General features: G+C 41.0%; 1 protein-coding gene across 1 annotated transcript in view; it reads right to left on the bottom strand.

The window, feature by feature from the left end:
- Nucleotides 1-15,000, bottom strand: part of LOC138012800 (integrin alpha-6-like) — a 51,253-nt gene that overhangs the window by 15,057 nt on the left and 21,196 nt on the right. The window contains exons 12-22 of the mRNA XM_068859689.1: nucleotides 11,038-11,132; nucleotides 10,747-10,837; nucleotides 10,584-10,629; nucleotides 9,945-10,064; nucleotides 9,780-9,841; nucleotides 7,699-7,844; nucleotides 4,657-4,812; nucleotides 3,168-3,235; nucleotides 1,722-1,863; nucleotides 427-531; nucleotides 253-338 (exon numbers count right to left, since the gene is read on the bottom strand). Coding sequence (XP_068715790.1) covers nucleotides 253-338; nucleotides 427-531; nucleotides 1,722-1,863; nucleotides 3,168-3,235; nucleotides 4,657-4,812; nucleotides 7,699-7,844; nucleotides 9,780-9,841; nucleotides 9,945-10,064; nucleotides 10,584-10,629; nucleotides 10,747-10,837; nucleotides 11,038-11,132 — 1,117 coding nt within the window. The remainder of the gene's footprint in view (nucleotides 1-252; nucleotides 339-426; nucleotides 532-1,721; nucleotides 1,864-3,167; nucleotides 3,236-4,656; nucleotides 4,813-7,698; nucleotides 7,845-9,779; nucleotides 9,842-9,944; nucleotides 10,065-10,583; nucleotides 10,630-10,746; nucleotides 10,838-11,037; nucleotides 11,133-15,000) is intronic.

Genomic DNA, 15,000 nt, shown 5'->3' on the forward strand with positions numbered 1-15,000 from the left:
TACTAAGTTTTTCGGTAATTTTGTAGTGTTGTCACGTGACGTCACGGCGGCCATTTTGGTGTACCCAACTCATCCTCCGGGAACTGAGCTCTATTATCATTCAAACGTTTTCTTTTGTTTCGGTGAAAAACAAGGTTACTGATCACGTAAGTGAAAACCCTCTTTATTGTAGAACACTTTTCGGAAAACAACTGGCACGAAGTTCGTGGACGCTTAGAGAATGGAAAATTGGTTGCAAGCTATACCACCCACCTGTATGTGGACATGTTGATCGGTAAGAAATCAGGTTCGTCGCTATACTGCGAGGTATCCAGCTCAATCACAACTTCTTTCGGGGGCTTCAATGTACCAAAAAAGGCAAACTATCAGTTTGAAAACTTGGAAAACTCAAAATGCTCTTTGCAAATGACACTGAAAACAGTTTACCTCTTTGTTGAAATTTTTCACGGGGTTGCCAATCTCGATTGTTACTGTGGTGTCATTCGTGCTAAGCTTAGTTTCCTCAATGTCAGATTTTAGTACTTTCTCTTCCTGAAACAAAACAAAGAACACGAAGAGAATGTCACTTGTAAACTCTGTTTCAAGTGTCACTAGTTTTGCAGCCGATCACTGCGTCTCGCAAAATGAGTGAAACCAAGGGAATACAAGATGACAAGAAAAGAGGCCGACCAGAGTTTAGGGCGCCTGCCTTGAGATCCGGGGATCCTGGGTTCAAGACACGTTCTGACCACTGGTTGAATTTGTTCCTCGAAGTCCCTGGTTCAACTTCTCCTTAGCTGCACTTGTAAATAGCCAACTAGCTTGCCTCCGGCCAGATGGGATTCTTAACAGTTGTTGTTGAATGTTCTGTTCTGTCGCTATTGTGTTTCACCGACACTGAAAAGCCCCTCTGGGGAGTAGTCAGTTAAGTATGCATGTATGTAATTACGGCAAGTGTGGGTGTCACTGCAATCCTGTCGCATGCAAAGCTTGTCCCAGTGATATTAACCTCTTCCTCACGCTAACCGTGCGCGAGGGTCGTACTGGGCGCATCGTTCCTTTGAGCGATAGGACACTTCTCCGCTTGGTGAATGTCAGTAATCTTCGTCTTCTATCAGCGAGCTTTGAACGGTAACCTTTTACAAGTAAAACTAAATTTCGCTTGCTATACAATACAATACAATACATACTTAATTGACCACTCCCAATAGGGGCTTTTCAGGGCCAATCTGAAACAATCAACGAAACAACAGAACACAACAACAACAACTGTTAAGAATCCCAACTGGCCAGAGACAAACTAGTTGGCTATTTACAAGTGCAGCTGGGAAGTTGAACCAGGGACTACCAGGAACAAATTCAGCGAGTGGTCAGAGCGGGTCTTGAACCCGGGATCTCCGGATCTCGAGGCAAGCACACTAACCACTGGGCCACACTGCCGTGTCGTGATGAAAAAATTAAATTCCGCTGTTTTAAAACCTTTTCTGTTTCGCGCAACTTGAATTTCCCAGAAGACAGAGAGAGAAAATACGGAAACAGACCGTTTCCATGGTAATGATTCCGAGCGAAAACCAGCCATTTAGCCTCATAATTGCTTGCCATATGACAATGGTACTGAATTTCATTCGGTTACCGTCCTCAAATGGGTGTCACACCTAAATGCGACCGGTAATTGCCGATAATCTTGATCAAACTCGGACATTGTTTTTAAACGAACGGATAACATAAATCCCACAACCTACTTTATCTCCCACCACTTTGAGAATGTTACGCGTCTTGATCCCTTTGGGAATCGTAACCATCAATTTGGCGTTGTATGCATCATCTCCCATGTTCGTCACAGTGAGATCCAGTCTGTATATGGCAGCACCAACAGCTAGAGTCCTGTTGAAAGAGAATCGCAAGGAGATAGGGGGTATTATTGACAGATTCAAATTATACGATTACGAAACATTTACAGTGAATAATTCATCGACGATTGCATCGGTCCGACGGATAGTGTCGTAGATCGTGTGAGCTGGCTGTTCGTTGCTATTTCTTTGTACTGAACCCTAAAATCACTGTTTCTTTTGTTTGGTCCTTTGTTTTCGGATTTGGTCAAGACTGATTGTTTTGTCACACAATCAAGTTCTTCGTGAGCTAATAAGCACTGAATGACTGGCCCCAAGGGAAACAGTTTTGTTTCCCCGAGACCCTCGATGTTCCCCGAGGCGAAGCCGAACCCTAACCCTGATCACGTGCGAGTCGATAGTTCAAGTCGTTGTTTCCCTAGGGAGTTAGTGAGTTTTGACCCATGACACGTGACACGTTCTCCTCCAATGGGAAAACGTATTTGAGTTGGGAGCTATGACAAATCTCTTTGTTCGTTCATCCGGCGGGGTGAAACGATCGCAAACGATCGCAGAGCCGACTGTAGCCATACATTTCGGTCAGCGGAAATGTCAAATGAACAGGCGCATTGTGCTCGCAGGAAAATCGCACCAAACAACATGGCGGACATCGAGGAGGAAATTTTGCTGCAAGTAAATTTACTTCTTCTTTTAGTTCTGAAGCGACAACATCGTCAGCTTCAAAACCGAAGGAAACATCGGTTTTGGGTATCGTCTTCAACCGCTTCAGATAACCATCATACGCAGTTCTTATGTTGCGGAATTTGACCTCTGCCTCCGCCGCCGATAAATTAACTTTCTCGCCGATTTTTTTCCCAGCTGTTAGCCTTTTTGTTCTTCTTTTTTATAATCTTTACTGTTACGGTTGTAAACGCACTCATACCGTGCAACTTCCTCCATAAATTCCTCGTTAATAACGTTACCATGTTCAATGCCAGCCATGTTTACAACAAATAAGCATTGCTATAAACGAACATTCGGGCTTTGTGGCTAAAGCGTTGAATCATGGGTCAGAATTAAAAATATTATGAGATACGTTTCGATCGCAGATCGTAGAACTTTGATTTCCATATGATTGCGGATCGCAAACAATCACAGAAGATAGAACATGGTTCTATCTTCTACGATCGTCTGCGATCATATGGAAACCAGCCTTAATAAAAGTGCTTCTCCGAATTTTGTCTGTGGTTATGCCCACGCAAGGCGCTGCAAACTAAATTTGCTTTCTAAATTCCGTTGCCGTCTACGTTTCGTAGGTGCCTTATTATAAAGAAAATGGATAGTTTTTTGTGAACTTACCGCTTGCTTTTACTATCATCCAGGACTAAATCTGGAACACACTTTTTACAATCCCTCTTAAAAGTCAGCTACAAGACGTAAGAAAATCAATGAGGATACGGTGGGTGATTGCTTTAGCGTGCAAGGAAACATGTAGTTATCTTCTGCCAATGACTCAACCCTGCCTTATCGATTAGGAATAAAATGTAATAGTTAATTCACTTATGCAATGTTTACAGGATAGGAAGTTGTTCAGTTAATTGGACTAAATATTGACGCTTGTGGACAGCGTGGACCTTAAAGACTTTAGACCACTAGACAAGTATTTTTTTTAACATGGGCCCTGAAAAAGGACGTTTGCCATGGACAAGACATTACTACTTTAATTTCATTTTACCAAACTTTGAACATCAACAAGCAAGCAAGCACTATTGAAATAAATTTCTTTAGTTCGACAAAAGTGATATCTATTATTTCATTTTTTGTCCGTCAAAACGTTCATTCAGTCGCGAATAAATTGAACCAAACAGGAACATTATTTTCGGGTAAAAAACAATATTTTTTTCCAGTTTTTAAGTCCGGCACGTCAGCCATCTTTCAAAAGCATTCCTTGAATGCATGGACGCGTGTAGACGGAAGAGAAATCACTTTGGTAGTCAGGGTCCTTGCATTCAAGGCCATTTGTTTTGGATGACTTCCGCTCTGAAAGAACTTCATCTGACCTTTTCACACTTAGGAATATTTAGTTCTGCGACGAGGAGTACCGATAAAAGCAGTCAAAGTTGGTGGGTGTCCTATATCGTTCGGTTTAAAGGCCTATTTCCACCCTTGATGCAACGCTATCGTTTGTGTGGCACTATTGTTGAATACTGAGCGTATTTCGACTGGCTAACTATTTTTGTCACGCCAATTCCTGTAATTTCGTGATACACGAAATTCATGCCCGCGCGCAATGCTTTCAAGGTGAAAATGGGCCTTTGAAACCTCGAATGACATAAACTTTGAATGATAATAAAACAAGTCATAGAAAAGTCGGGAACTATTACGATTCAGTGATGAAATGGTATATGAAATGAATCATATATGAACTGCGGATATGAAATCAAGTGAAGCTATGATCTTCGCAGTTATGAAGGCAATTTTTACAATTGCGTAGAGAAGCCTGAAAAATTCAGGACTTCAACGGGGTTTGAACCCGTGACCTCGCGATTGCGATTGCGTGACCAGTGCGACGCTCTAACCAACTGAGCTATGAAGCCACTGACGTTGGGAGCTGGTTATTTGTGGGTTCTAATGGTCCCGTGAGGAATGAATCAATGATGAAATCGTATATGAAATGAATCATAGCTTCACTTGATTTCATATCCGCAGTTCATATATGATTCATTTCATATACCATTTCATCGTCTTTACAGGGGTGTCAATGACTTTTTTTCTTAAGTCTCCCCTGCCCGACTCACAAGAGAATTTAGAATTGGCATCATGAAGGGGAATGCCACATTTAACCTACCACAGTCGATTCTTCTCGGGACTTTGTGGGATCCAACACAGCATAGGGTACAAGAGATGGAACATCATTTGGGTCGCTCAGAGTGGATGAAGTGTTTTCAACGATTTTATATGTGAGCTTGAATTTTATGTCAGGAAAGACATCCTCCACTTGTTCCTGTAGAAATGGACGTGGAAAACACGGTACGAGATTAAGAGGTCTGTTAATTTAATTAATTAATTAACTAGTGATCACTAGTTAACAGATGATGGCTCGGAAGTGCTCGGAAAACGCCAAAAGACAAGATCTAACGTGTAAAAAAGGATCTGCATGTGTTGTGAACTCACGCACAACATTTTTACCACTCAGATGACGAATATCGTTGTCAATATGAGAACAGACAACGCTGAACCACATTCGATTTGTTAAACTGACTTTAGCAGGTAAAAGAACCTGTTAAACGCACTTAATATCAAATTTAGCTCTAGCTCTGATAACGAGCCAATATATCTGGTATATCGTTATCACTGAGATTTTTCTGAAATAGCAATGTTCTTTCAATATTACGTTCTTTATCATTGGCTGAGTCTTAAAAAAACGATAGGCAAAATAATGTAAGCAAAGATTGACCCTGTTGTTTTTCAAGTGCTTTGTTGTTCGTTTTGCACATTGCGGCAAAGAAATGTACAAAATAATAATGATTATGATGATAAATTTATATAGCGCTTTTTTACAATGTAAAACGAAAATACAATTAAGAACAATGTAATATAAAAAAGAAATAAATAATCGATCAAATAGAAAAATAAGAAATAAAATATATAAAAAATCTAGCTGTAACTAATTGTCATATGCTTTTTTGGACAAGAACGTCTTCAAATGTTTCTTAAAAGTATCTAATTTCGGGGCCATTCTAATTGTCAATGGAAGATTATTCCACTTTAATAGACCAGCAAAAGCGAAAGCTCGATCACCGAAAGTCTTGCATTTGGTTCGAGGGAGCTCTAACAAAGTAAGATCATTGGATCTCAGATCTCAGAGAGCTTCTGGTTGATGCCTTTTTCTTAATGAGATTGCAAATATAGCGTGAAGCCATATCAGTTAATGCTTTGAAAACACGCAGTATAGCAAGATTCTACTCTTTTCATTAGTAGACCCTTTCGGCAAAACGGTGCATCCTGAGTAATCAGGATAAAGTGCATGAAGAGCTTACGAACGTTTTCTCGATCAAATCAAGGTAAGTGTTTGATTCTATGCTTATTTACTAGTATGAGTTGTGTAGAAGCTATTAGAGTCCGTGAAATGGAGAAAATTTATCGTGAATTGGAATTCGCGCAATTGACGCTTCGTTGGCAAAACATTTCTTCTAGAGTCGATTTTATTGCTTTTTCGAGTTATCTTTTTTCTCTCAGATGGAAGATATGGCTTTCGAAGATTTTCTGGATTGGAGCGTTGGTCAACCTCAGTTTTATTTCAGGATGAGAAGAGGAAAGTCGACAACTGGTACTGATAATTAAGCATAGAATCAAACACTCGCCTTGATTTGATCGAGAAAACTGTATGAGAGACGGTAAAGTTTCCTTCACAAACCACCACAACAAAAACTTTGATCGATCACCCTCACTCCAAAGTCTGTAAGCTCATCGTGCACTTTATCCTGATTACCCACCATGCACCGTTTCGCCGAAAGGGTCTACGCTATCCTTGTTTTACAAAGCATGGTTTTCACTAGCGACGCAAGCAAACAGGCTAGCTAGCGCAAGCGCAAATAAGTAGCTTATGCTGAGTGAAAACGAACGTCGACACAACTATAACGTTTCATCAAAATCAACGACGGCCTCCGCCATTTTGTTCAAAAGTTGAGACGCGGGGAATCTGGAACGAGTGCTTTAATTGGTCAGACACGGCCAGGTGTAGCAAATCTCCTTGGGCTTGTGCCGTGTTTCGTTTTCACACGGTACAAGGAGAACAGAGGCAGAAGTGAAAACCAACTCTGGACTCCAGGGCCCGGTTGTTCGAAAGCCGATTAACTTAATCCTGGATTAGGGTAAACTTTTGCTTCATATTTTCAACTTGTTGGTGATAGTTTCTTTTGCTGATTTTTGTTTCTCATAATTGACTTCTTATAATGTACGGTTTTGCCGAATATCAGCGTTGAACAACATTTGAGAGTAGAGAAATAAACTCATTGGTTAACTGTTAATCTGCGATCAGCGTTAATCGACTTTTGAACAACCGGGCCCAGAGCTCTTCTCGTTTGCGCATAAGAGCTCTGGGAAACCCTGATACAAAGTGTCCTCTGGTTGGTTTTCGAAAAGAACAATGACAAGCGTCTCTGATGGGTGCATTCATGTTAGCACGAGCAGAGAACAGGCGCCGTAAGGTTCACATAGCCAATTGTTGGCTATAAGAGCCCTACGGCGCATGTTCTCCTACATAGAGTTTCCCAGAGCCCAGATCCGGGGCTTTGGTGACGAGAATGGTGAAAACCAGACTTAAGGTTGCAGCCGCGGGCGTCGTCGTCTCTGTATGAATCCACAATCAACCAATCAATCATTAAATCTCTTCATTAACATGTCAGACTAGATTTTCTTACGACTGCTGAGAAAAGACGCCATAATAGCCCATGTTGGTTTTCAAATTGTCATGCAAATTAGCCATGTGTTATGCTGGGGGGCAAACATTGCGGAAAATCGGCTCGTCGAAGTATTGAATTAACATTGCTAAAAGTACATTTTAGAATTTAGAATTAAGTACCTTTTATAATAATTTTATATCTTTTGATTGCCTCCGACATTTTGACTTTCTACTTCGTTATCTGCTCATTTTTTCACTAAAAAAACATCAAAGTAACTTCTGTAAGCATTCTATTTTACTACTTAGGTGATAAACATTTAATGAATGTGAAACAAATCATCTGTGTGGCTAAGATGTTCGTTATAACCTCTCGAACTTGAGTTGTTTGCCCCCTCAGAAGTGTGTAGCTAATTTGCATGATAAAGGCAAATCCAACATGGCGGCTATCGTGAATAAGGTCTATTATGATATTAACACAGTTCTTACCCTGAAGTACGCTTCCCGAATGAAGCAATCCCTAGTGATTCGAACGTCTTCAGTCGCATTAATTTCGTCCTGGTTGTTTAAACTAAACAGAACACGCTTCGTTGTTTCCGCATAATCAATGTCAGATTTTATAAAGAACACCATCGCTGAAAAGAAGGATATAATCATCAGATGTGAATAGGGAATGATCAACAGGGAACCGCAAAAGAAAGCAATGAGCAGGGCTGGAAAAATAACATTTTACAAGTCAAACACTCCAAACATAGGTTTGCGATTACATTAGGGAGCTTAAGCAACGACAACGGCGATAGCAACGAGAACGTCACAAATTTGCATATTTAGTGGGCAAAAACAATAGCTTTGCACGCCGTGCACGTGCGTTTTTCACTTTTGTTCATTTCTTTGCCGCCGTCAGCAAAACAACAACGTAAAATAACCAAATTTGAGGTTTTATGAAGAACGTCAGCACTTGAGGACAAATTTTCAGTTTCTTCCCTAAATTAAGTGCCGTTCCGACCAGTGTCATTTTCGAGGAACTACCATACCCTTGTCATATTAAAAGGTTGAAATAGTCACGTAGCGATTAAAACTACGCAAATTTCTATTTTGAGATGACGTTCTCGTTGCCGTCGCCGTTGTCGTTGCTTAAGCTCCCTATTAACAAATGGGCCAGCTTCGGTTTGCCAAGTTTATCTTGGTAGGCCAATCTGGTCTTGGGTAGATTTGGTATGTTTTGTGTGTGAAACGGCATAAAGACAAGTGGTTAAGAGATAAACTTGGGAAGCGAGACGTGAACCTTACACTTGTCTGGACAATTTAGGCCATTTTTTTAGGTGTCTATAAAGAGACATTTGCTTAAATTGTTTAAGGTAATTCCCTTGAAAATGACGTACTATCCAGATTTTTGTCAAACTTGGCACAATTGATATTCATGCACAGGAAATTTTTAAAAACTGAGTGGTAGAGTTGGTAGAGCGTTGCACCGGCATCGCCACCGGGCTTTTTCTGGAGTCTACAAGAGACAATTGCTTAAATTGTCCAGATAAATGCGAAAATCACTTCCCACTTTCATCTGTAACCCGCACTTCAAATTTGACAAATCAAAAGTGGTTCAGCGTTGTCTGTTCTCTTATCGACAACGATATTCGTCATCACAGTGGTCAAAATGTTGTGGACTCACGAGGCGCAGCCACAATGCCACAACGCTAACCCTAACGCTGAACCACTTTCGATTTGTTTTTTACCGCAATATTCAACGCCAAAGAAAGTGTTTATTTCAGAGCGCGACCAAAATCATGACACAAAGAAAGAGCAAGTGTTTGGCTTTGCATTATTTCACTCAGTGATTGATTCAAAGTTCTCGCGCCACTTTTTCAACCAATCACAAGTGAAACCAAAACTAATCGTGGCTCGCGCGTGCACATTTTCCCGAGCTTTGTGTCGGCTACGTGTAATTACTTCGAGTTTTGATTGGTTTACTGGATTGTCTCCGTCCTTTTTGACTGGCCAAAGTAATTACTTTGGTTTTGGTTTTACGACACTCGATTGAAACCCGCTCTATAACTTTTTCGCAATACGATTGGTTTATTTCCCAAAATGAGCTTTCCTGATTGGATATTACATTGCGTGACAAATTGACGCGAGCAGCGTTGTCTAGAGTCTTATCGACAACGGAAAATTAGCCAATCAGATTGCGAGATTACAAGCAATTGTGGCAAAAATATACATTTACTTCATTTGGATGTAACTTCCACTTAACTATTTTTTAGTTCACCCTTCTGTAATTTAAAGCAGCTTTAAGGTTTGGTATCGTGTACATGCTTTGATAAGAGTGATTCAAAACGGACTAAAATGGTAGGCCATTTTTCTCTATAGTAGAGGAAGGTTTGTCGAATATCACTCGCCCAGCTAACATGATTATGAGGAATGCCGGGATCCTAGAAAAAAGCTTAAGGAGACTTATATTCTTGAGCAAAAGAGGAATAAAAGGGAGATTAAAAACCTACCACCATTAGCGTGTGCGTGATGTGATGAACAAGGTAACCATTCCGAATTTCAAATTTAAGTTTACGTTTACTTACCAATTTTATCGGTTACAGTTCCGGATCTTTCTGTATAGTTTGCGCAAATTTCAATCGAAAAGCTAACAATTAAGAAAAGAAATAACGATTACGATTGAAATTTTCTCTTCTACTGTTATTTTAAATTGACATCACGAGCCTGAGATTCAACAAAGCTGGACTCACCACTGAGTTGGAAATTCAACATTGCCTTGGCCCGTTTTATTGCAGGTCTTGTTTCCCTTGATGTCAAATGTATTGGGTGAAATTGATATTGACGACGAAACTGAGATCACAGGTTTCGATCTGCGAAAATAAAACTACACAAAGTCAACTGTACTGCCGAGACAGAGCCACTTCAAGCTTGCGTTGTGTGCGTAAACCAGCTCTGGAAGACTTTGCACCCCTTTACTTTGTTGGTATTACTTCCCTGCTAGCACAAGTCTCTTCTCTTTTTGCGTTCGCTTGGCTGACGAGTACTGGAAAAGAGACCTATGCCATGCGTAGAAACTCACTTTGATCCAACCGCTGTCCACAACCTTGCACGGCACTCTTCAAAGCGCTTGGCCCATGATATGTTTGCTGACTATGACTTGAGCCCGCTGTGTCCCGCGCATCCCTTTACAGTAATTCCGCTGTTGTTCAGTGAGTCCACACAACCGCGTAGTAACCACCGCACATGCTCAACACAGTGAGTTTCGACCCATAGCAGAGGTCTCTGTTCCTGTGCTCATCAGCCAAGAGTACGCATATGAAAAAAGAGACCTCTGCGAGCAGGCAGCAGGGTATTACTAGACAGTCTCCTTTTTCGAAGTGGCTACCTACCTTAGCAGGACCACTGTGTCTGCCTGGTAAGCTCCAATGAGAATATCTACAAACCAACGAAAAGCGAAAATTTGTTTCATTCCAGATAATGCACAACAGCTTTTGACAGCATATCGCACATAGTAAATGCAACAAGTGCAAGCGAGTCAGAGCAACGTTTCACCTGGATATCCATTGTCATCCAAGTCAAGTTTTCCAGACAGTGAGTATCCAAAAGTTTTGACGCCAGGGGACACACTTGAACCTTTGATCACCTTAAGGAGAAGATATTTATCGATAAGCAAATCAGGGTGCCAACGCCACGTTAATAGACCCATTTCTGTGACTCGCCTTTTGTAGCTTTACAAATTAGAATTCACTTAGTAAGTGGCAGGTGAAGTGCCTGCATCTGTATTGTTCGCTTGATTTGCACGCGTCTGCGATCGAAGACAAACGTGAAGACTGAAGACAGTACCTGCATTGGGGTTTCGACAAGTCCACCCAAGGACCCTCGGTAGATATATACCACCCCTTCACCATCGTCTTCATACGGTGCACCAATGGCTACATCTGAAAAAATACAACGCATAACATTTTTCAGGCTTCTCTACGCATTTGCTAAAATTGCGTTCATAACTGCGAGGATCATAGCTTCACTTGATTTCATACCTGCAATTCAATACATGATTGCATGTATCACTACATAACATACATCCAAAGAAACAAAACAATAGGAGATGGTTGCTCGAAGCCTTGTTAGCGCTAACCCTTGGTTAAGAGGTATTAAAAACTATAAGTTTCCATGCTATTTAACGCCGGTTAGCGCTAGCCACGCTTCGAGCAACCCGGGCTAGGGGCCCGTTTCTCGAAAGTCCCGAAAATTGTGAAACTGCCAACCGTTTGTTATGGAAAGCCGATCTTTTAACGTGTAAAAAAGCCGATCTTTTAACGTGTTTTCCACGTAACTGAAATAAAAATAACTGTCAAGTTTGACGACTTTGCATCATCTCCGTTCTTGAGAAACAAAGGGAATTGTGACGCCCGAAGTTTCGGGACTTTCGAGAAAGGGGCCCAAGGACATTGGGCCTCTTGTAATGTCCAATGGGGCAAAAAATGCAGTACATTTTCTTAACAGCGAACGGATCTCTTGCGCTATGTAAAGTCTCTCGCGATTCTTCGCTCTTGTTCAAGTTGCACACAAGTATTTAATAAATGATGAAATGATATATGAAATGAATCATATGTGAACTGCGGATATGAAATCAAGTGAAGCTATGATCCTCGCAGTTATGAACGCAATTTTTGCAATTGCGTTGAGAAGCCTGAAAATTTCAGGACTTCAACGGGGTTTGAACCGTGACCTCGAGATACCGGTGCGACGCTCTAACCAACTGAGCTATGAAGCCACTGACGTTGGGGGCTGGTCATTTGTGGGTTCATATATGATCCATAGTTCCCAGTTCATATATGATCCATTTGATACACCATTCATCATTGATTCATTCCTCGCGGGAACATTAGAACCCACAAATGACCAGCCCCAAACTTCAGTGGCTTCATAGCTCAGTTGGTTAGAGCGTCGCACCGGTATCGCGAGGTCACGGGTTCAAACCCAATTGAAGTCCTGAATTTCTCAGGCTTCTCTACGCAATTGCAAAAATTGCGTTCATAACTGCGAGGATCATCGCTTCACTTGAAGTATTTAATAAACGGATTGGTAAGGGATTCATGGAATAAGGCACATTTATCCCTGGAATATAGTTATTACACCTTTCAGGAACCGGCAAATTAGAGGACTTGTGACGTCACATAGTGGACACAAAATTGTGTAAAATCACAAAATATGGAATATCTTTGCATGTACCAAGTCTGGAGGGTTGAAATTTTGCAGGGTTGATGTGCTACCAAAACTGCACATTGTAATAGTGATTATGATCTCACCATAGCAACATACTCGTTACCAGACCTCTACCTTTCCGATATCGAAAATGCCTTCTTTGTTGCTTCACAGTCTAACAGACTTCCTTATGCTTATGCTGTGTAATGTCCATATTCGCTCACACCCACTGAATGAACATCAAGAACAAATAACCCTTATTGGGGAGGGAAACTCTGATTTTACCCTTTGGATGGAGAGGGCCTGGAGCCCATTGTGTTGCTATCAGTGGAAACGTCACAGTGGGCCATATCATGGAACTTTGTAATGAGTATGAGAACTGTGCAAAGTTTCAGTTCTATACAGAAATGTCTTCAGAGATATTCAATTTTTTGTGATTTTACATCATTTGGTGTCCACTATGTGACGTCACAAGTCGTCTAATTTTCATAAATCAAAATCTTGAATAACTTGCCAACCAAGAAAGCTATGACAATAAAATAAACGCCGTTCTTCATCATTTTGAAAGGTCGTTTAAACAAGCTAATAAAAAATTTTGTGTCATATGCACTTTAAGGAAACACAGAGAATGAACTAATTACAATTGACTGTATGGTGAAATGGTCTTCAAAATTGTAAATCTGGGGCCGGTTCCTGAAAGGTGTAGTAACTATATTCCAGGGATAAATGTGCCTTATTCCATGAATCCCTATATTTCCGGAATAAATTCTGTTCTGTTAGAATAGCAGATTTATCCCTGGAATAACTGTTACACATGGTATAATTTATTCCTCCTTCCAGGAACCGGCCCCTGATGATTTTACGTTGTTGTCTTGTATAGGACAAGGCAAAGAGATGTGCCAAAACAAATTATTTTTCCTCATTCAATCATTGTTTCGTATATTTGCTTTTTCCATAGCTGCCGTCGTTGGATAAATTCCCTGATACTTGGCAAGGATTTGAACCCTCGCACAGGGCTCTAACAACTGAGCCGGATCCTTTTGTGGGAGTGTGGGTACGAGCTGTGGTCGTCCCATTTCTTCGGGTGTTTAACAAATGCCGACGGCTATGGCAACGACAACGCAACAAAACAATGTTGTCATATAGCTGAGTTTTTTCCCCCGGCAGCGCGCGCTCTCAATGGTTACCTCGCGGTCACATGACATCTAACAATAAAACTGTTTCCCGCCAAAAGTCTCTTAGCGGGCAACAGTGCAAAATCTATGACGTCAGAGGGTAACAGTGCACTGTTACCCGCGGATGTTGATCGACGACCGCCGTTGCTGTTGCCTTTGCACGTTTTTCTTTTTGTGCTATATAACAAATCACTGGATCCTCTGGAAACAGTTAACTTTGTTTCCCTCGAATTTCGATGTTTCCCTCGGCTGCGCCTCGGGAAAACATTGGGGAGTTTAAGATCTACCACGCGACGGCAACGTAAACGTCACAAATATTGCATATTTAATGAGCAAAAACAATAGCTTTGCACGCTCTGCACGTGTATTTTTTAGTTTTTGTACATTTCTTTCACGTTTTCGGCAAATCTGCGACGTGAAATGACCAATTTTCAAGTTTTACGGAGAACGTGAACAAAAGGTAGCGAATTTGAATTTTCTGTCGTAGATTCGATACCGCACCTCTTAATTCAGTTCCTGGAAAGTTGCGCTAGTTTTTAGAAGTTAGACAAGCCGACATAATTACGAAAAAGATTAATAAACCTGAACTTGCAATTTTAAATGACGTTTTCGTTACCGTCGCGTCGCAGATCTTAAACTCCCTATTGAGATTCTCGGGAAACAAAATGAACTGATTCCCTCGGGACCAGTGATTAAGTGTTTAATATTATTGGTTAAAAGAAGAAAAATAATCGTGCTGCACGAGCGGCACCCAGTTTAGAGCATATTTTGTGCGGTACTCTCTTCAGATGTAACTTGAGTGTGGGCTGTTCGAAGCGTAATAGCTCCTTCCTTGCAATTTTGTGAAATTGCCTAAAAACTGGTCATAGATTTTTGCTTGGAATGTTACTATTCCATGAAGACATCGTTCTCAGCAAAAATATGAGATAAAAAATGGAGGTCACCGTACTCGTTCAGGAGAAAATAGGGAACTTAAGCAACGACAACGGCGACGGCAACGAGAACGTCACAAATGTGCATATTTAGTAGGCAAAAACAATAGCTTTGCACGCCCTGCACGTGTGTTTTTCACTTTTGTCCATTTCTTTGCCGTCGTCAGAAAAACTACAACGTGAAACAGCCAAATTTGAGGTTTTATGGACAACGTCATTACTTGAGGATAAATTTTCATTTTCTGCCCTAAATTGAGCGCCGTTCCTATCAGCGTCATTTTTGAGGAACTACCACACCCCCGTCATATTAAAAAAGTTGAAATAGTAACGAAGCGATTACAACAACGCGAATTTATATTTTGAGATGACGTTCTCGTTGCCGTCGCCGTTGTCGTTGCTTAAGTTCCCTAATAGCCATTCCTTGACCGGGATTAAGCTTGGTGTCTATGAAAATCTACCATTTTATCCACCAATGACGCAAGAAATTATACACA

This window comes from Montipora foliosa, chromosome 8 (assembly GCF_036669935.1).
Source record: "Montipora foliosa isolate CH-2021 chromosome 8, ASM3666993v2, whole genome shotgun sequence".
In the NCBI taxonomy this organism is placed as follows: domain Eukaryota; kingdom Metazoa; phylum Cnidaria; class Anthozoa; order Scleractinia; family Acroporidae; genus Montipora; species Montipora foliosa.